This window comes from the organism of the source record quoted next, unplaced genomic scaffold, assembly GCF_019419815.1.
Source record: "Pyrus x bretschneideri cultivar Hongxiangsu unplaced genomic scaffold, Pyrus_bretschneideri_v1 Contig23, whole genome shotgun sequence".
NCBI lineage: Eukaryota > Viridiplantae > Streptophyta > Magnoliopsida > Rosales > Rosaceae > Pyrus > Pyrus x bretschneideri.
Genome location: NW_025999535.1, coordinates 871,086 through 893,059, shown reverse-complemented (window position 1 = coordinate 893,059; position 21,974 = coordinate 871,086). Strand labels below are relative to the sequence as shown.

The window sequence follows — 21,974 nt, the reverse complement described above, 5'->3', positions numbered from 1 at the left end:
TCAAATTTTCCTTAAGTCATTGAATTGGATGGACAACGCATCGGCAACCAAATTATTCTTCCTAAGTTCCCTACATGAACTGCATAATAGAGACACAAGCAAAGATCATTAAGCTTCGTGAAAATCATAAGCATTGACAAGGCATTCGTAACTATGACATCATGATACTTATGCCATGAATGTACTTAACGCGATCATTTATAAGCGACCTCCACTACTTATGAATATAAGTTCATAACGATTATGTGAAACTCCCTTATATTCTAGCATCAAATTCATGCATGCAAACTAAGTATGCATCCTTAATCAACACACAAGAATAAGTTCTTAATCAAACAGTTGAGTAAATTGCATTCACGATTTATGAAAGCACAACTGAAAGTAATCAATTCATATTGCAAATATAATCATGGTTTCAAAGTCTCCTCTAGCTAAAACAAGTTTAGCTCCTCATGTTTATAGCAAAACAAAGAGAATATAAATTAAACATTAAAAACTAAGATAGATTACACCTAGAAACGCTCCAACAATCCAAGCTTGAATGGCCAAAACGTCCAAGGCTTCTCCTCTCTTCTTTCTCCTTCTTTGATGCAGCACAAGGGTGTTTGGGTATGAATTATGGTGATGGATGGATAGGTTGGATGGTGGTAGGGGCGGATGATGGCTAAATGAATGGAGAGAACTTTTTGTGTGGCAGATTGTGTATATATAAAGGGAGAAAGGTTAAGGCATTAATTAATTAATCTGGGAAGGTTTTAAGACTCCAAATCCTCCAAGAAAAGGGTAACAAATCAGAATCCCAAGAGGAAAAAGGAAAGAACCCTGCGGCAAGGACATAAAATAGGAAATAGGAAATGGAAAGATGTTGCCTTGCACGACAAGGAAGGGAAAAAGGAAAGGGAAGTGCATCACCCTTCTTTGGCTAGGATTAATGCTTCTAAAACTTATGTTTAAGTGTCCTAAATTGATTAGGAACCTCTCCTTGCAGCTGGGAAATAAGTAGGAAAAGATTAGGATTGACTAAGTCAAAATAAGGAAGTTTGACTCATGTTTCCTTCTTTGTAGTTGATTCCTTTTCTTCAAAGTCTTGAATTAATTTCTTCCATCTCCTTAGCAGATTCCTAGCCTCCTTTGGTCTTCAATTTCGTCCATCCACATTGCTCCAAGCATGTGCAATCCATTTAATGCCCAAAACTGCTCCAAAATACACCCAAAATGCACTTTCTTGCCACTTTAACCATGTGGACCTACAAACACACGAAAATAGCTTAAAATACTAAAATAACTAAGAACTAACAACATAAATGTAAGAAAACAAGCTAACTAAGTCGCCTAAATATGCTCTTATCAACTATGAATACATTTTAAGTTTTGAAATTTAAGTTTAGAAGATTGTGTGACATTCACTGTTCACATAAATACTTGAAATTTTGAGATGTAATTGAGTTATGAAAAGAAATTTAAGTGAAAATTAACACGTATAGAACAAATTCAAACACACACACCACACACACGGCGCGCGCACACACACACACACACACACATATATATATATATATAGTACAAGTGGACGAAAATAACCTTAAAATTGACAAAACTAAATGGCAGAAAAACATTAGCAAGAACTAGAAGGCTTATAATTCAAGGAAATTGCTAAATTACATTTGTGTTGCTTTCAAGTTCACCAATAATTTTTATGCCATCAGCCACTTTGATCGAGGCAGGCCTAGCTGAAATTTCCTCCCATCATACCTTCACGTGAGGACGATCGTTGACCAACGAAGACCAAAGGGCAGTGGCGGATTCAAGAAAAAATATTTGGAGGGTCACATGTAAAAATTCATAAATATTTCTGAGGCATATCACCTTAAAAATTAAACTATGTTTCCACCATTCGTAATTTATACAACAAATAACAATACAAGTTACAATTATCCTTCATTATCAATGGAAGAAAAAGCATTGCTCTCGATATAAGCCACTATGTTATCTCTCAACAACTGATCTTCCATTTGATATCACAATGGACTTTTCAAAGTATTCATAGTGAAAAATGCATTCTTCATTGAAGGCTGAAGCAATAGCAACAAGTATAACCAAAGCCAATGTAATTAGCAAATACACATGATTATAAACTCATACAAACCAACTCCTCACACAAAACTCAACTCATTCAATAATCTAGATAAAAACTTTCATCAATTTATCAACACAAATTGAAATGGAGCTACAAAATATGAAGTCAAGCAACTAAAAAAACATAGTGTATATTATTTGTTGAAATTTTATTACAAAAAGGATGAATATTATTATTCAGTCTACATAAAAAAGAAAGTAATTGCACTCATTGTGCCAATAGGATCCTAGACTCAACAGATTATGCCACATATCAAAATAATACAAGACGACGTCGTTCACAAAATAGAAAAATAGGGTTTCAGGTTGTCCTCTTCAAATCGCACAAGGCCTCATACTCTGCAAGACTGCAACCCAATAACTGACGTGATCTCAGCGAAATATAAGGGAAATCTTTTCCGATTTTCAGACTTTGGATTCTGTTTTGACCGATAAATTGCCGATTTTGTCGAATGTGTGAATGACAATTCCAATCTTCAAAAGGGCAACACCCAAGTTATCTATTGAGATTCACAAGAGTTCAGAGGGTCAGCTGACCCTCATGAATGCTTTTCCAATGATATTGCATTCATCTCATTCAAAGGTATATATACAATCATATACAATCCTATCATAATACAAGAAAAAATAATTACATCCTAAACTAGGAAACCAAATATGGTAGGAATCCCACAATTGTAGGAATCCTAATACAAGTCAACACTCCTCCTCAAGTTGGTGCATAGATATTATATATGCCCAACTTGTCTAGAAACCTCGAGAACTTGTCACTAGAAACCGCCTTAGTGAGAATATTTGCTACTTGGTCTTCAGTTCCTATTACAGGAACCTCAATTACTTTGCTTTCCAGCTTCTCTTTAATAAAGAACTTGTCAACCTCTACATGCTTGGTCCTATCATGTTGCACTGGATTATGAGCAATATCACGAGCAACTTTATTGTCACAAAATAACTTAATCAGCTGACCATGTTTGACCCCCAAGTCTTGTAATAGAAACTTAAGCCTTAAGATTTCACAAATACCAAGTGTCATACCTCTAAATTCGGCTTTTGCGCTTGACCTTGCTATGACATTCTGCTTTTTGCTTCTCCACATTACTAGATTTCCCCCAACAAAGGTGAAATGCCCGGATGTCGAGCTCCTATCATCCGTCAATCCTGCCTAGTCAGCATCTGTATAGCACTCAATTCTGAAATGTCCATTTTTTCGAAACAAAATTCCTTTACCAGGGCTTCCTTTCAAGTAACTCAATATTCTCATAACAGCACTCATGTGTTGTTCTCCGGGATTATACATATATTGACTAACTACACTTAATGCATGAGCAAGATCCGGCCTAGTATGGGCCAAGTACATTAATCTTCCTACTAACCTTTGGTACCTCCCTTTTTCAACCGGTACTTGGTTCTGATTGATACCCAACTTCATTCCTTCGGCCAACAGAGTAGCTACCGGTTTACACGCCGACATGCCGGTTTCTTCTACAAGGTTAAGAACATACTTCCTTTGTGATAGAAATATTCCGGACTTGCATCTCGACACTTTAATCCCCAATGAAATATTTTAAAGAACCCAGATCTTTCATTTCGAATTCTGAAGACAAATACTTTTTCAAGGCTGCTTGCTCTACTGGGTCGTTACCAGTAACCACCATGTCATCTACATATACAATGAGAGTTGTAACCTTTCCGTTCTGACATTTTAGGAATAACGTGTGATCCCAATTACTTTGCCTATAACCGAATGTTCTCATGGACTTGGTAAATCTACCAAACCAGGATCTTGGAGATTGCTTCAACCCATACAATGATTTCTTGAGCTTACATACCTTTTGTTTCTGTATATCCGGATCATTACACCCTGGTGGAAGGTCCATGTAAATCTCATTGGTTATATCTCCATGGAGGAATGCATTTTTTACGTCGAACTGTTGCAAAGGCCAATCTAGGTTTGCTGCTATGGATAGTGGAACACGGACTGTATTGATCTTCGACACTAGTGCAAATGTATCAGTATAGTCAATGCTATATTTCTATGTATACCCCTTTGCCACCAATCTTGCTTTAAAGCGATCCACCGTTCCATTTGCTTTGTATTTTACTGTATAGACCCATTTGCATCCCACAGATTTCTTTCCAGTTGGTAAGTCGGTTATTTCCCAAGTAGTATTCTTCTTCAACGATCTCAATTCCTCGTTCATTGCATCTTTCCAACGGGAATCTGCTAAGATCTTCTGCACACTGTTAGGAATAGATAAGTAGATAATTGATATACAAATGACTTATTTGATTCTAACAGGTGATAGGTAGACACATAATTGTTTAATGGATATCTCACTCTTGAATTCGAATTTGGTTCACTCACGGAATACTTGTGTTTACACTTAGGATTTGCCTCATAAGTGGGTTTGGGAATACCTCGGTTAATACGCTCTGGAAGGCGACAAAGTGGAGGTGCATTTGGTGTAGAAGACGATTGGTTATGAGAATTAATAGAAGACGAGTTTATGCTTTGACCTGATATAACATCTAGAGAAGGATCCTGTGAAAATTGCTGCTCAGTTCCATTGAAAACTAGTGGGCTGTTGTTGCTCGGTTCCATTAAAAATTAGGGGTGGGCACGGTTTGGTTCAGTGCGGTTTTGAGTGAAACCAAAACCGAAATCGAAATTTTTTGCAGTTCCGTTCGGTGCAGTTTCAAATGGTTTCGGTTTGATTTTTAAGAAAAAATGTACAATTTGCAATTTAACATATTAATAAGCAATTCCTAGTAACAATAGGTAAAAAACATTTGTTATGTAAACAATTAGCATGTTGCATGCAGTTGTGATGTTAAAACATGTTTCCCGTACAAGGTATAACATAAAACAAGTTGAATAACTTTGAATTCATTAAAGGTGAGCGAAACTTTCATACTAGAATATATGATATCATGCTTCAAATGAGTGGACTTCATTAGATCATTGTTCGACTCTTGATAACAAGATTAGTCCACCCTTGTACATATATGTGTGTGTGTGGTGTGATGGCATAAAATAACAAAGGTCCTTAAAGTAAACAAACGAAAGAAAGTGATGAATGATGATATTCTAGTGTGGTTGAATCTATACTAAGTGTATGGATTCTAACAAACAACCAATTAAAACATAAAATCTAATATAGACATTTAATTAAATGTTTATTAATATTTGCGGTGCGGTTCAGTTTCGATGTGGTTTTCAAAAGCCAAAACTGAAACTAAACTGTTTTTTATGTTGCGGTTCGATTTCAAAATCGAAACCGTTTCAACATCGTAAAACCAAACCGTTCGATTTGGTTTGTGTTTCGGTTTCGGTTTTCAATTTTAAATGCCAACCCCGATTAAAAATAGTAGGCTGCAGTTCACTTTCAAGCCCAAAACCCGTGAGACCCGTGGCTGATGCTCCTCTTGAATTGTTGGCTGCGGTTTAGTGGGCCTGGGCCATTGTCTGTTGGCCTGCTGATCACCAAACGTGCGCTGCTGCTATATGGACTGCAAAGGTTACTCCGTGGACTCCAACCGTGAAAACTGCAAAGGCTGCTCTTTGTGCAGCTCATTTCTAGCCACAGGAAAGTAATCAAAGGTCAGAACGTCACTATCTCAGGTCAGAACTTCACCATCTCTGTACTCCCCCTAAAGTGAGGACGCGGAGGATCCAATAAACATGTCATGTTCATGGAAAATCACATCCTGAGTGATAAACATTTTCTTACTCGGAGGATGATAACAACGATATCCTTTCTGGGTAGTAGCATAACCCAAAAACACACAACGGAGGGCTCAAGGCTTAAGTTTATTACTCCGTTGAGGAGGATGAAGGTGAACAAAAACGACACACTCGAAGATCCGCGTGAGAAGATTTGGAGTCGGTGGATAGCTTGTTTGAGACATGAGAGCCTGAATGGCGTATGGAAGTTGATGGTACAAGAAGGAAGACGATTAATAAGATAGGCCATAGACCGTAAATGCTTCACCCCAATAATGTAGAGGCAGATGTGCTTCAATGAGCGAAGCACAAACCATCTCTAACAAGTGTCTATTTTCGTGTTTGGCAACCCCATTCTGTTGAGGAGTATACGGGCACATGGTCTGATGAACGATACGCCCTTGATTTTGGTGTTACAAATGAAAGCCAATTAAAATATATAAGTATTGTCAAATTAGTGAATATCCAATGCAGGATTTGAGAAGCTTACCCAAAAGTGTGATGTCACCATCTTCAAACGCTGGAATCTGGCCAAAGGGCAACATGTGATGGGGAGAGAAATATCCTAAAAAAAATGCTACAACCAAAGCAATTAGCTTATACATACAAAATTAAAGATTCACACTATGTTTGGATGAAGAAATTTAGGATTACTAAAGAATTTTAAAATAACGGGATTTTATTTTCTAGAATTTATGAATTTTCTTGTTTGGTTAACTTAAGCGAACAATGAAAATGAATATGGACTTTGTTGTTTTTAAACTCTTAATCATAAAAATTGAGAAATAACACCTATTTACATGGAATTTAAATTTGAGAATTAAAGGTCCCAAATTCTAAGTTTTTTTCCATCCAGAAATTCAATATCTATATTTATGAATTCAAATAAGGGAGTTGATGCATGTCAATTTACAAATTCTGACTTTTATCCAATTTTCAAGTTTATTTCATTCATCCAAATATAATGTTAAACTTTTGGTAACTTATGGGTGATGAAATTTACGTTCTTGGCAAGAAAGAAGGCTGCTTGTTTTCGAGCCCAAAATGTCGATGGAGACAAACTCGAAATCAACATTTTTTTCGTGAAGACAGACTGTGCAGGGCGACACAGGAAATCCATGCAGCTTCAGCACCATTTCTAGGCCAGTAGAGAGCTACGTGGGGATGATCTATAATGTTTTGAGTCTGGCTGAATAGCTTTCATTGATTTCTTTACAAGGAATAATACAAGATTACATACTAGTCTAGAAGTGATTTTACACGAAAAGTAATAAATGAAAACATGTAATTAGCAGCAGCTATATATACAAATGAACAATTCGAGATTATGTAAAAGCCAATGATTGATTTGCTTAGCTGGGATACTTGATATCTGGAGGAGATGGTGTCGTTATGGCTAGCGTGGGAGTGATAGATGGAGAGGATGAGACTTCCCTTTTTATGAACAAGCTCTATAGTCTATGCTATGGATGTTGAAGATGCTTTTTGTCTTTAAGGCAATAGGACTATCACTAGTTGGTACCTTTCCGGTTCTGGGTGACTTGAAGGCTCTTCTTGTTACAGTTAGGTTAGTCTTGTCCGACTTCCATGGTTGCCATGTGAATCAGGTCGGCCTACTCCTTCGTTTGTGTTTTAATTATATTACCATATATTTCTAACACAAATTACTGGTTTGGTGGATCACAAACTTCAAACACCAAAAGGCATCAATCTTCGTAATGAAAATGCAAGAATAATCTCAAAGGCATATGTAGGATTTATCTTATGGGATAAATAAATATCAAAAGATATTCCACCCACATGAGGATGTTAACCTCCTAATTATCTATGTGATAATTAGATGAAAATCAAGAGATATTCATATTAGAATATACTTGGGATTTTCATAGGTTTTTAAGTCTTTGTACACTCTTCCCAACCACTATATAAGGAGGCTTTGGGGAAGAAAGAAAACACAAAAAACACAAGTTTTTCCACAGATAAAATATTTTAGTTAGGTCTTTAGAGCTATCACTTTCGGCTCTAGGTCTTGGGAGGCGAAAACCAAGGGGCAACTCGACATACCGTAACCAACCAAACGACTTGCGAGGTTCTAGACGTGCACCGAGAGTCAGAGCAATTGTTCGCGTTGATGAGCAAGTTAATGTTGTAAAAGAATCTAGTAAAAGTAAAAGTTAGCTTTAGTAAAAGTTGGTTAGTTGTTAGAATAGTTACCACTGTAACTATTTTCTTTACCTGTGTAAGTCTAGTTTATATAAATACCCTAGTGTAACTAATTATAATTCAATGAATGAAATGAAATCATTTCACAATATAGTATCTCTCACCGAAGTCCACCGACTTCGATCCTCTTTAGCTATTTTCTTGCTTATTTTCCTACCTACCAAACACCATAGCTTCCGTCTACAAACCTTCAATCTTGTTCATCAATGGCAGCAAATTCTTCTAATTCTTCATCTCCAGTGGCCGCACATGCTGCTTCTTCTCCGGTGATCGCAAATCCTTCTTCTTCGTTGCCTCCCAATCTCAATTCTTCTCTGATGAACACAAACCCTAACTCCTATTTTCAAGCTTCAATCAACTCCACGAGGGTCCAAAACATTGGGAGCATGATTCAAACAAAACTTAAGCGTCATAATTACCTTGTTTGGCGTTCTCTGTTCGAGCCGATCTTCCGCTGCTACAAGTTCACTGGCATTGTTGATGGATCTGAACCGCCACCGCCTCAATTTCTTGTTGATATTTCTGGAAATTTGTCCTCAATTCCAAATCCAGCCTTTGAGATTTGGTATGAAAAGGATCAAAACATCGTCATTTGGATCAATTCCACTCTCTCTGAGGATTTGATTCCCTTTACTGTTGGTGTTCAATCAGCGCATGAACTTTGGCAAAATCTTGAGAAGCGATTTGGTGGAGTCTCGCATTCTCACATTCAACAGTTGAGATCGAATTTGCAATTGATGTCGAAAGGAACTTTCGTAATCTCTAAATATTTGTAACGCATCAACGAAATTTCTGATGCTCTCGCTGTTGCCGGTGCACCAGTTGATGATTCAGATCTCCTTCACCTCATTCTTAATGGCTTGCCTGATGAATATGATTCCTTCATGGATTCAATTCAATTTCATCTTACTAATACTACTATTGATGATCTACATGGATTTCTTCTCAACAAAGAAATAGCTCTTGCTCGCCAAAAGAAAATTTAAGGTTCCTTTGAACCGTATCAGGCATTTACCTTTATTCCAGCAGCTTCAAATGCTCCTCCTTTGCTTTCTACACCTTAACAGCCTCAAGCGTACAATGCTCAGTCTAATGCTTCTCAGAATTCTTACAATAGCAATAATCGAGGTAATTTTCAGATAAACAACTCTCAGAGAAGCTACAACAATCGTAATTGTTACAATCGATTCAATAATACCTCAACCAATCGAGGTGGAAATTGTGGCTTCAGATCTTTCAACTCTACAGTCTCTTCATGTCAAATTTGTGAAGACATTGGACATCTTGCTATTGATTGTTCCAACCGTATGAATCTAAATTTTCAAAGACGTGTTCCGCCAGCTAAACTTGCAATATATGCATCTTCTACCACTTCTTCTCCTCCACCATGGCTACTTGATTCCGGAGCAAGCTCTCAAATGACCAACAATATTCAAAATCTTTAGAATCCGCAGCCCTATATTGGTCCAGATAAAGTCTATATTGGATATGGCCAAGGTTTGCCAATTCTCCATACTGGTTCTACTTTACTTAAAACACGTTCTGCAAATTTTCAATTAAAGAATGTGTTACATGTTCCACAATTGAAGCATGATCTTCTTTCTGCCAATATGTTTTTGCGTGACAATTGGTGTTCATTAACACTCAATCCCTTTGACTTCAATGTCAAGGATCTTACTACGGGGAGGATGCTTTTTAGAGCTCATGTCAGCTGTGGTCTCTATCCATTTTATGCTTCTTCTTCTATTGCAACGAAGGTTCATGCTCATTCTGCAATAAGGACATCCTCTCATGTTTGGCATCAACGTTTGGGTCATCCAACGTTCAAGACTTTTCGATCACTACTATCAAAATCTACACTGCCTATTTCTAATACTGTTCACCAATTTTTCTGCTCAAATTGTGTTTTAGGCAAATGTGGCAAGTTACCATTTCAAGAATCTCTCTGTACTACTTCTCGATCTCTAGAATTAGTTCGTGCGGATGTTTGGGGGCCAGCTCCAGTATGCTCTGTTAGTGGCTATCGATTTTATGTCATATTTGTAGATGATTTTACCAAATATACTTGGTTGTATCATCTCAAACATAAATCAGAAGTATTTCACATTTTTGTGCAATTCCAAGATCTTGTTAAGAATCTTTCTGGACATAAAATTGGCACTTTAAGATCAGACTCAGGGGGTGTGTTTATCAGTTCTCAATTCAAGCATCATCTGTCTTTACATGGCATTCAGCAGTAATTAAGTTGTCCTTACACTTTTCAACAAAACGGTTGTGCTGAAAGAAAGCACAAACATATTGTTGAGACTGCTCGAACTCTTCTCATTGCATCACAGGTTCCTCATAAATTCTGGGTTGAAGCTTTTCTTACTACAGTGTATCTTATCAATCACCTACCTCCAGTCAACAAGTCTTCTCCTTGGGAACAATTTTTTTCAGAAAAGTTCCAAATCACAATTCCCTTCGGGTCTTTGGATGTCAATGTTTTCCCTGGCTAAAACCATACACCAACTCCAAATTAGAACCTAAGAGCAAGATGTGTGTTTTCATTGGCTATAGTTTAGCTCACAAGGGTTATAGATGTCTAGATCCCTTCACTCATCGGGTTTATCTATCTAGACATGTCCATTTTGATGAACAAACTTTTCCCTTTCATGATCCACATCTTCTTAAATCCTCCATTCCAAATACCACAGAAATTTACTCACCTTTTTACCTTACATTCCCCAATCTTTATTCTCCTAATCCTACCAATCCCCTTGTTCCAACACCCATACCTTCCTCACCTACTCAACTTGAACCAGTTTCTTCTCCTGCATCTTGTACTGCACCTACTCAACCTTCCTCACCTCACTCTTCTCATATACAAGTCCTTCATTCTCTAAACCCTAAACCACATCATGTACCTCTTGTTTCATCTGTTCACCCGATGCAAACACGCTCCAAGTCAGGGATATACAAACCTAAGGCATTTACTGCCACAAAACATCATGTGCCATCTCTTTTAGACATTGAGTTTATTCCTACTACATATCTTCAAGCTTCAAAACATCCTCACTGGAGGGCTACAATGTAGGATGGATTTAATGCTTTTCAAAATATAGGCACTTGGCAGCTTGTTCCCTCTACCTCCACTCATAATTTGGTTGGATGTAAATAGGTTTTCCGGATTAAGAGGAAACCAGATGGCTCTATGGATCGATACAAGGCTCAGCTAGTTGCTAAATGTTACAATCAACAAGAGGGCATTGATTATAGTAATACTTTTAGCCCGGTTGCTAAACATGTGACTATAAGAATAATTATCACTCTTGCAATACAATCAAATTGGTTTTTACACCAGTTGGATGTAAGTAATGCATTTCCACATGGTTATTTGAAAGAGAATGTATATATGGCTTAGCCACCCGGGTTCATTGATCAAGATAATCCCACTCATGTTTGTCACTTGAAGAAATCCTTATATGGCTTAAAGCAAGCACCTTGTGCTTGGTATGAAAAACTTCAATCTGCACTTTTCTCCATGGGATTTAAAGCTTCACACTCTGATCATAGTCTTTTTGTGCTGCACAAACCTACTTTGGTTTTGGTTCTTGTTTATGTGGATGAGATCATAGTGACATGACTTTCTTCTAGTGTTTGCAACAACATCATTTCTCAGTTGAGTTTTCAATTTCCAGTCAAGGATCTCGGAGATCTTCATTACTTTCTTGGTCTGGAAGTTCAGATATCAACCTCAAAAGCTTTCATTCATCAATCCAAATACATACTAGACCTTCTCAAGCGAACCAAAATGGATGGGGCAAAGCCATGTGCAACTCTACTTAGTTCAGCCAAGCTTGATCACACAGGTTCTTTGTTATCAAATCCAGAGGACTATCGATCCATTGTTGGAGCCCTACAATACCTTACATGGACCCAACCTGATTTGTCTTTTGCTGTTAACTTGGTGTGCCAATTCATGCACTCTCCCAGAAAACCTCATCTTCAAGCAATGAAACGCATACTCAGGTATCTAAAAGGGACACCTGGTTATGGATCATGGTTTCCCAAAACTACATCACCCCTACTTCTCAAAGCCTTTTCAGATGCTGACTAGGCAGGCTGTTCTTGGGATAGACGATCCACGGGTGGTTTTTGCATCTTTCTTGGTCCTTACATTGTTAGTTGGAGTGCAAAGAAACAACACACAGTTGCAAGATCCTCTACTAAAGCTGAGTACCAATCACTTGCACATACCACTGCTGAAATTACTTGGATATGTCAACTCTTTACTGATATTGGATTCAAATTGTCCTCCTTGCCACAAATTTGGTGTGACAATGTTTCTGCTATTGCCTTAACTTCAAATCCGGTTTTTCACACTCGAACAAAGAATGTTGAAATCGATTATCATTACATCCGAGAGCTTGTTTTGGCTAAGCTTCTTACTGTTCAATTTGTATATAGTGTGGATCAACTAGCGGACATTCACACTAAATCTCTGTAAGACCAAGATTTCTCCAACTTAGATCCAAGTTTTCACTTCAACCTTTTTCGTTCAGCTTGAGGGGGTGTGAAGAGCAAGTTATTGTTGTAAAAGAATCTAGTAAAAGTAAAAGTTAGCTTTAGTAAAAGTTGGTTAGTTGTTAGAATAGTTACCATTGTAACTATTTTCTTTACCTGTGTAAATCTAGTTTATATAAATACACGTGTAACTAATTATAATTCAATGAATGAAATGAAATCATTTCTCAATGTGTGTTTGTAGGAGCATGTTGAGATTCAAGCTTCCGCATAAAAGGTACACATCTCGTTTTAAATTTATTTATAGTCTTCCAACAGCATACAACAGCAGCAGTAGCAGAGTCTCGTCCTCCAACTACTTCGGGGAAACAGAAAATCAAACGAACGTTTGAAAACTAACACACATGTTATTATTGTAGATATATGACTCTGTGTAAGCAGCAGCAACAGAAATCTTTAGTACTTGTTTCACTTTTGCAGGGCAATGACTTTTTTCCAAGCTGGCCTTGCTGTGATATCCGCTACCCATGCTTTAACATGGGGGCGGGACTCGAACAGCTTCTTCGATTGTGTTCCCATCAAGTAATGTATGGTGGGAAGGTGGTGAAGATCAGCCAAAGTGAAGCTTTCGCCTGCCACGTATTTCGACTGAGACAGACGAATCTCATATACATCCAGAACCACAGCCAACTTGGTTTCATATTCCTCCACAACCGCCGCATCTGTGGTCATTTTAAGCATAGGCTTTATAACTAGCTCAAAGGTCAGTTTTGAGGCCGCCGGGTCGAACTTTTGGCTCTCCACCTCACACCCCAATGCTATAATTGCCATCTTCTTGTCTCGGGTCACCAGCGGGGTTCCCTTGTCAGCATACTCGTGGGCAATGTATTGTGTAATTGCCCTTGATTCTGCACATCAGAAGGTGCACAGCTTAACTTATATGCACAAATTCATATTCATGTACGTTGTGTGTGAATTTGATGTCACGACTACAACTGATGCCAAATTCCAAGCCAATCAAGAACGGACAACGTATTTTCACTTTTTTTCAAATGAATGTCCTCTACGGGTTTGTGATACCCCGCATTTCGGTTATAGGTAAATTTTTCTCAATGTGAATGAACTAAATACAATTTTATCTTAAATAAACAAATTCAAATATGCTTCGAATGTGACAGTGATTGATTGATTTGGATACTGTCACAACAGCATCCGATTTACAGATAAGTTTATCACGAGTGAGAGAGCTAAACACAACTTACCAAAGAGCTTAATATCTCCGTGTTCGAAAGCTGGAATTTGACCAAATGGCTGCATCAAATGAAGAAAAGAAATGTGAGATTTAGTTTTGTTCTTCATGTTCTCATAGTAATCATATACTTACATTGAGGGAAATGAAGGGCTCCTTTTTGTGTTCACCAGCTCCCAAGTCGATTGGAACAAGCTCGAATTTGACGTCTTTCTCATAGAGAGCAGCAAAAACTCGCATTGTACAGGCCGAGAAAACGTTTCCGTGGACCCTGATGGCAGCCATGACTCTGGAGGAAGTGAAAAGTAAGTTTGAGCAACTGAGGAACAGATGTGTTGTGATTTGGATCCGGATATGGCCTAGTATTTATAAGCCAATGACCATCGAGGTGACCAACTGCTTCCGAAAAAAGTGGCTGGTGGCGTAAGCTTTGGGTTGGCTCTTCAAGAATAATATTTTTTTTAAAGTGTTATTGGCCCTTTAAAAATCTCATTTTATTTTTCTAATATGGAAAGTTTGAAACGCTAAAAATAATTCTCTATTTTTTATTCATTATTTATGTTTAATTTGTTCAATTTGATGAAGCATGAAATTTAGAACGCTATTGGTTATATTTTTCATTAAATATTGGGTAAAAGCTCATACGTAATTTGGGTTGGCTCTTTGGAAAAAAGTAGCTTTTGACATAAGCTCATACGCAATTTGGGCTGGCTCTTCCAGAACAATATTTTTTATTGTTATTTGTGTATAATTTATTCAATTCGATGAAGTGTAAAATTTAGGATGGTTATATTTTTCACTAAATATAGGGTAAAAACTCATATGTAATTTGGATTGGCTTTTCTGAAAAAAAAAAAAAAAAGGGCTTTTGACGTAAGCTCATATGTCATTTGGGTTGGCTCTTCAAGAATAATATATTTTTTATTCATTATTTGTGTTTAATTTATTCAATTAGATAAAATGTAAAATTTAACATGGTTATATTTTGAGGTGTGCTATTTACATTTTTTTTTTTACTTTTCGTATACCTCTTATTAATTTATGTCCATTAATCTTCTTCAATTCATTTAATTTGACGATCGAAAACCAAAAAAATATAGAAAAAATAAAAAGAAATGTTTGAATATCACATCTTTATATTTTTCATTCAAGGGCAAAAGTTCCGCTTACATATGCACCCATGTCACTAACTACGGTCAAGGGCAAAAGTTCCAAGGGGCTTTCATATGCACCCATGTCACTAACTACGGTCAAGTTATCTTAATTTAGAAAAGGATGTAACAATACGACTTTCAGAACAAGCAAATGCCAGTCAAAATACGGCTTTCTGAAAAAGCAAGTTTGTAGCAGTGCTTCCAAGAACTTGATATCTGGATTCAGATAATATAATTTATTTTACGATAAGGGTGGACAGTGGAGCTGGTCATGGAAAGATTATTTTTATCGGATCTTCTACGTGAGAATCCTGAAATTTTCTAATTACATCCGTTTATCGTAAATCATGCGATCAGTTTTTATCAGATACTGTTTATATTCAATCTTAAATAAAAAAACTTATAATGATTTATGACTGCATGATATCTACAAAGATGATCCTCTCTCATGCTCCTCCATGCCCAAAAAGTTATTTTTATGTCAGATATTGCACATGTAATTGTTTAGGATATGGCGAAATTTTATACTGAATAAATTACGAGATAAAATTTTTGTGAATGTTATTTATTTATGTTTTTGGGGTTTTTTAACTTTAATCATTCAAGAAGATTGAAATTTAAAATAAATTTAGTATTAAATTACATATTGATTATAATCCCTTGATGTGTCCTTAATTCAAAATACTTAATGTGCATTTTATTAATGTCTCCCATTAAATATTTAAATTTATTAACATACAAATTTTAATTTTAATTTTTACCAAAAAGAGTTTTTTAATTCATTAATTTTATGGGAATTATTATTAGCACTTCAAAATTCTCATTCTACACTCCAATCTTTCTATATTTAGAAAGAAAAATACACTTGTGATGAGTGTAGAATGAGATTTTTGGAGTGCTAATAACACTTCCCAATTTTATTTAACATTCTTCAAACTTGAAAGATTCAATTAATGTACCTAAATGTGTGTATCGAAATGTATTATATTGAACTAATTTATTTAATGTACAAAAATCTATGCACTGAAATGTTAGTACCGAAATGTATTATATTGAATTAATGTAATTAAATGTTTGTATCAAAATGTGTGTACCTAAATGTATTATAATGAATATAATGTTCCTAAATAAAAAAGATAAAGTACATCGAAATATATTGTATAACAAAAAATTAGTTTATCTAAATGTTTACAACAAAATATATTACTATAAATGAAATGAAAATGAAAAGTATAATGAAATAAAATTCATATATTAAAAATTAGGAAGAAAAAGAGAAATAATTAAAAAATTAATATATAATTAATAAATGAGGTTATTAATGTATCAAGTGACTAAAATTAGATTTTGATCTTAATCATAATTTTAATCTAAAAGTCATTTTTACCAAAGATTAAAATGAAGTTTTTTATATGTTTTTTTTATCGAAAAAAAATTGTGTGAAACTTTCTTAAACCATGAGCATGTTTGAATGCAATTGGGCTTGGTAGCCTTTTTAGGCAAGTGGAAATAGTAGATTCCCTTTTGTGACCAAGTGCCCATCCTTGATCCAAGCCGAGTTTTGCGTTCTTTAAGTATGAATATGTTAAAGACCTGTAACTCGATTGTTAAATAGTATTTTTTTCCAAAAAAAAAGACTTTTTTTTCTTTTTACCGCTGCACGAAGAAATATTTTTGGTGTGAATGAACAAGATATTACTTTCGCAGGAGCATAATCTATTTGCTGGTTAAATACATTACGAGATGTTTTTCCATACTTTCCGTATTCAGATCCGCTAGTCCGAATCAATAGAATTAGGAGTTGTTCAAATGATTGCCCCTGCTAGGAATCAATTCGGAAATCAATAGGAATTCTCCCTTCTAATAAATGTTCTATCTTTCATTAGCTATCCACGAAAGTCTCAATCTTTCCTCTTCTTCTACTTGTGGCTACTTCTAGCATTTATCTGTACGTTGGTGTAAGACACGGATCCATCGTCTTCTATATGCAAATTCAGTACTTCATAATTTTCTGTTTCGTTTAGCCAATAGTTTGTCATTGTTGTGAAGGTTCTTCCTATCAAGTAACGGTTGTCTTCCAACAAGCTCTTAGCTTTCATCGGGAGTGAGAGAGGAATTGAGGCTGCATCTGCTATGAGGAGATCATTGTGCCAATGATGTAGCTAACTAAATCTGTATGCTAAGCCAAAAGCGGAGGATGTAATATATCTTTCTTTCCTTTAGTACTGCCCTTTAACTTCCTTAAGGTTGAGAAAGTTGCACAAGGCTACAATCAAGAGATAGGTCTGGACTATAAGGAGACCAATTGTTAGGCACACAACTGAAGTCAAAATACGACTTTTGTAAAAAGCAAGCATAAGTAGTAGGAAAGATTTTTCAATATGTCAAGAACATGGAGTGGTACTACATATGTAATCATATAAGGGGAGAGAATTTTAATTTTTCAAGTCTCCCTCCACTTGTATAATGATATGTGCTCCTGTTCCGCAGATTGAAAAATTTCTCCTGAAGCAGGTAGATAGTGGAGCTGGTCACGCTCCTCCATACACAAAAAATTATTGTTTAGGACATGCCTAATTTCTAAACGGAAAAAACTATGAGATATGGTTTCCGCGCATATTGTTTATTTATGTCTTTTCATCAAAGAAAAATAATGTGTGAGAATCACTTTCTTAGACTATGAGCACATTTAAACGCATTTGGGCTTGGTGGCCTCCCTTAATTGTAGAAAAAGGTATGTAGGCTAAAAAATATATTTGTTATTGATACGTGAATGTGGAAAAATGGAAGAGAATGCTTTTTTTCTCATTATCTTTCTCTACAATATTACAAGGATATATATACATGATACAAGTGTGTAGGTAGGACAAGGTAGCCGTCCTAGTGTGTAGGTAGGATAAGGTAGGACGGCTGTAGGACGGCTAGTGTGTAGGTAGGACAAGGTAGGACGGCTGTAGAACGACTTGACGGCTGTAGGACGGCTAGTGTGTAGGTAGGACAAGGTAGGACGGCTGTAGGACGGCTTGACGACTGTAGGACGGCTAGTGAATAATATTATATACAATTACACAAGGACTCCAACCATATTCCTTATTTGTCTAACACTCCCCCTCAAGTTGGAGAGTGGATGTCAAGAACTCCCAACTTGCGTAACATACCCGAAAACTTTTCTTTCCCAAAAGGTTTGGTAAACAAGTCTGCCAACTGTTGTGCTGTACCCACATGCTTGGTCTCTATTGTGCCATCTACAATCTTATCTCATATAAAGTGACAATTCATCTCAATGTGACGAGTTCGTTCATGAAAAACAGGATTGGCAGCTATATGTAACGCTGCTTGATTATCACAAAATAAAATGGAAGGACCATCCAAAGGAATGTTCAAATCCTTCAACAAAAAACGAAGCCAAACTATCTCGCAACAAGCACCTGCCATGGCCCTATATTCCGCCTCTGCTGAAGAGAGCGAAACGGTTTTCTGTCGTTTCGTCCGCCAAGAAATTAAAGAACCGCCCAAGAATACACAATACCCAGTAGTCGAACGGCGAGTGATAGGGCAACCTACCCAATCAGAATCACAAAACGCAGTTAACTTGATCTGGTTGTCAGAACGAAATAATAAACCTTGACCTGGAGTAGCCTTCAAATAAAGAACAATACGAAGCGCAGCATCCATATGAGATATCCTTGGCTCGTGCATAAAACGGCTTAGAACATGCACAAAATAGGTGATATCCGGCCGAGTGATAGTGAGATATATTAACCGACCTACTAATCGTCGATACTTTTCAGGATCCTTGAGAAGTTCTCCTTTATCAGATAATTTTGTGTCATCCATAGGAAAAGCAATGGGTCGTGCTCCCAAAAAACCATAGTCCTTGAGAATCTCTAATGCATACTTGCGTTGAGAAATATAAATCCCTTGTTTGGAACGAGAAACCTCAATACCCAAAAAATATTTTAAATCACCAAGGTCTTTTATCCGAAAATGATCACGGAGAAAAGACTTCAGAGAATTAATGGCACTAGCATCATTGCCTGTAATCACAATATCATCCACATAAATTAGCAAAGCTGTGAAAGAAATACCAGACTTTTTAGTGAACAATGAATAGTCAGCTTTGGATTGTTGAAAACCGGCAGAAATGATGGCACTAGTGAATTTGGCAAACCATTGGCGAGAAGCCTGCTTAAGACCATAAAGTGACTTGTGAAGGCGACACACAAGATTCTCCCCCTGTCGCGGAAGACCAGGAGGAGGAGACATATAGATTCTTCATGTAGTCCATGTAAGAAAGCATTATTAACATCAAGCTGATGAAGAGACCAAGATTGACTAGCAGCAAGAGCAAGAAGACAACGCACCGTAATCATCTTAGCAGTAGGAGAAAAAGTGTCATGATAATCAATACCTTCAGCCTGAGTGAAGCCTTTAGCAACCAAACGAGTTTTGTAGCGGTCAATAGAGCCGTCGGAATTGTGTTTGAGTTTGTACACCCACTTACAACCAATGGGAATTTTGCCAGGGGGCAAGGAAGTTAAAGTCCAAGTACCATTAGCATGTAAAGCTTGAAGCTCCTCAGTCACAGCACGTTGCCAATTGGGGTCAGTGGCAGCCTCGACAAAGGAGGAAGGCTCCACAGTCCGACTGACAGAGTTAATGTAAGAAAAATGCATGGGAGAGTAACGGTGATAAGAGAGAAAATTACAAAGTGGATATCGCGTACCTTGTGTAGAACCGGGTTGCGAAGTCGAAGATGGGTGGGATGGCAGAATCACCTGCGAGCAAACGTAGTCTTTTAAATAGGATGGAGGTTTATGGGCACGGGAAGAGGTGCGGGGAAGGGGAGGATTGGTAGGTAGTGGGGGGGGGGTTAGGGATGTCCGTGGGTAAAGGGGCATGGGGAGGAACGGGTAATGGGGCAGCAAGGGAATCTGTGGGAGGCGTGGAAGGGGAGAAAGGTGGAGGAGGGTGAGGCGTCGGGGCAGGAAGGGGTGGGTTATATGTAAAGTCCAGAGGGGGTAGGATGGGTAGGGTAGGCGAAGAGGATGGGATAGGAGGGTGAGAAACGGCATAAGGGAAAGTAGTTTCGTGAAAGATGACGTCTCGACTAGTGAAAATGCGGTGATTGTCGAGATCGTAAAGGGTATAGGCCTTTTGTCCATGAGGATAACCGAGAAAAATGCAACGATGAGCCCGAGGGGAAAATTTGGTGGTGAGAGTGACAGAGGTGGCATATGCCAGACAACCAAAGACGCGGAAGTGGTCATAAGATGGGGTTTTCGAAAAGAGAACCTCAAATGGGGATTTATGATGGAGAAGACGGGTAGGGAGACTATTGATGAGATAAGTAGTGGTAAGAACACATTCCCCCCAAAACTTGATAGGAAGATGGGATTGAAAACGAAGGGCGCGAGCGGTTTCAAGAAGATGACGATGTTTTCTTTCAACAACGCCATTTTGTTGGGGGGTATAAACACAAGAAGTTTGTAAAAGCACCCCATGATCAGAGAAAAAACTACGAAGAGATAAAAATTCACCACCATTGTCAGTACGAATGCATTGGATGGTAGTGCGGAATTGGGTAATGACATAAGCAAAAAAATCCTTAATTAATTGTTGAGTGTCGGATTTATGTTTCATGAGGAAGACCCACGTAAAGCGAGAAAAATCATCCACAATGGTTAAGAAATAATGAGCACCAGAAAGAGAAGATTGACGATTCGGACCCCAAATATCACAATGAATTAAAGCAAAAGGGAAAGTTGATGAAATTGAACTCAAAAGAAAAGGTTGACGAGTTTGTTTTGCCAACGGACAAACATCACAAAGATGACTAGAATCAAAAGTACAATTAAGAGAGCTAGATGCTAAAGCTTGCAAACGAGTGGAGGAGGGGTGACCAAGACGCCTATGCCAGAGGGAGGAGGGGATGGTAATGATGTTGCAGAGAGGTTGACGGGTGGGGAGAGAAGAGGTAAGGGCCACAAGGTAATACAGATCGCCACGTCGCTTACCCACACCAATCATCGCCTTCGAAACCAAGTCCTGCAAAACACACCAAGAAGGAAAGAAGGTTATGGAACACGATAATCCATCTGTAAGTTTACCAACCGATAAAAGGTCCACTCGGAAATTAGGGACACATAAAACATCCTTCAAAGTAACTGATGAATTTAAAGGAAGAGTGCCGGTAAAAGTAATGGGAGCAGAAGCACCACTAGGCAAAGAAACAGGCGGCAAATGTGAAGGAGAACGATTAACCAAACATGAGGTGGAAGAAGTAATATGATCCGTAGCACCACTGTCAAGAATCCATTGACCATGACGAGAGGTGACAGGTAACAAACCTTGGGCAAAATCAGTAGTGACACGGCATTGGCCTGAGGAGGGGTGGTGGTGTCACATAGAGCAGCTAGAACACGGAAGTGCTGCTCGGCAGAGAGGTCAGGCATGGCAAGCTGCAAGTAATGCAAAGTGGGCTGGGCCCCGTGCACTTGGTGGGTCGCTGGAGTAGAAGAGGAGGCGGGGGCCTGGGTGCCTTGCACGTGATGGGCCTGGGTGAAATTATGGGGCCGGGAAGCAGAAAACCGTGGTTGCCGGGGAGGACTGGAAGGTGCATGGCTGCGGGAAGAACTGGAAGCAGTGGCACGGCGCGATGGTCGCCACGGTTGGCCATGGAGGGGATGGCCAACAGGATAGCCATGAAATTTATGGCAGGTGTCTCGGGTATGATAATCAAAATTGCAATAGGTGCAGTGGAGGGGAGGACGAGCAGAGGAGGGACGGGACGGGCCACGAACAGCCATGGCAGCAGGTTGATCGACAGAGCGGAGGATGCCCAGAGAGCGTTGTTTTTCAGCTTGAGACACCGAGGAACAGGCCTGACGAACAGTGGGAAGGGGATTCATTAAAAGAATCTGGTCACGAACAGCAGCAAAGGATTCGTTGAGGCCCATTAAAAATTGCATGAGTTGTTGAC

The 21,974-nt window shown here is 38.0% G+C and overlaps 1 protein-coding gene across 1 annotated transcript; it reads right to left on the bottom strand.

The window, feature by feature from the left end:
* Positions 1-12,853: 12,853 nt before the first annotated feature.
* LOC125477951 (glutathione S-transferase-like) lies at positions 12,854-14,193 on the bottom strand. The gene is made up of 3 exons (XM_048585488.1): positions 13,974-14,193; positions 13,852-13,900; positions 12,854-13,497 (listed from the first exon to the last, which is right to left on the bottom strand). The coding sequence occupies exons 1-3, from the start codon at positions 14,121-14,123 to the stop codon at positions 13,058-13,060; spliced, it is 639 nt and encodes a 212-aa protein (XP_048441445.1). The 5' UTR covers positions 14,124-14,193; the 3' UTR covers positions 12,854-13,057.
* Between the last annotated feature and the right edge of the window lie 7,781 nt (positions 14,194-21,974).

What these genes read in the sequence shown, in the direction of transcription:
- LOC125477951 (XM_048585488.1), bottom strand. Translation starts at nt 14,123, where the DNA reads ATGGCTGCCATCAGGGTCCACGGAAACGTTTTCTCGGCCTGTACAATG. An exon ending in AGCCCTTCATTTCCCTCAAT is followed by an intron (nt 13,901 to 13,973) that starts GTAAGTATATGA and finishes CATTTGATGCAG; the next exon opens with CCATTTGGTCAAATTCCAGC. An exon ending in CGGAGATATTAAGCTCTTTG is followed by an intron (nt 13,498 to 13,851) that starts GTAAGTTGTGTT and finishes TCTGATGTGCAG; the next exon opens with AATCAAGGGCAATTACACAA.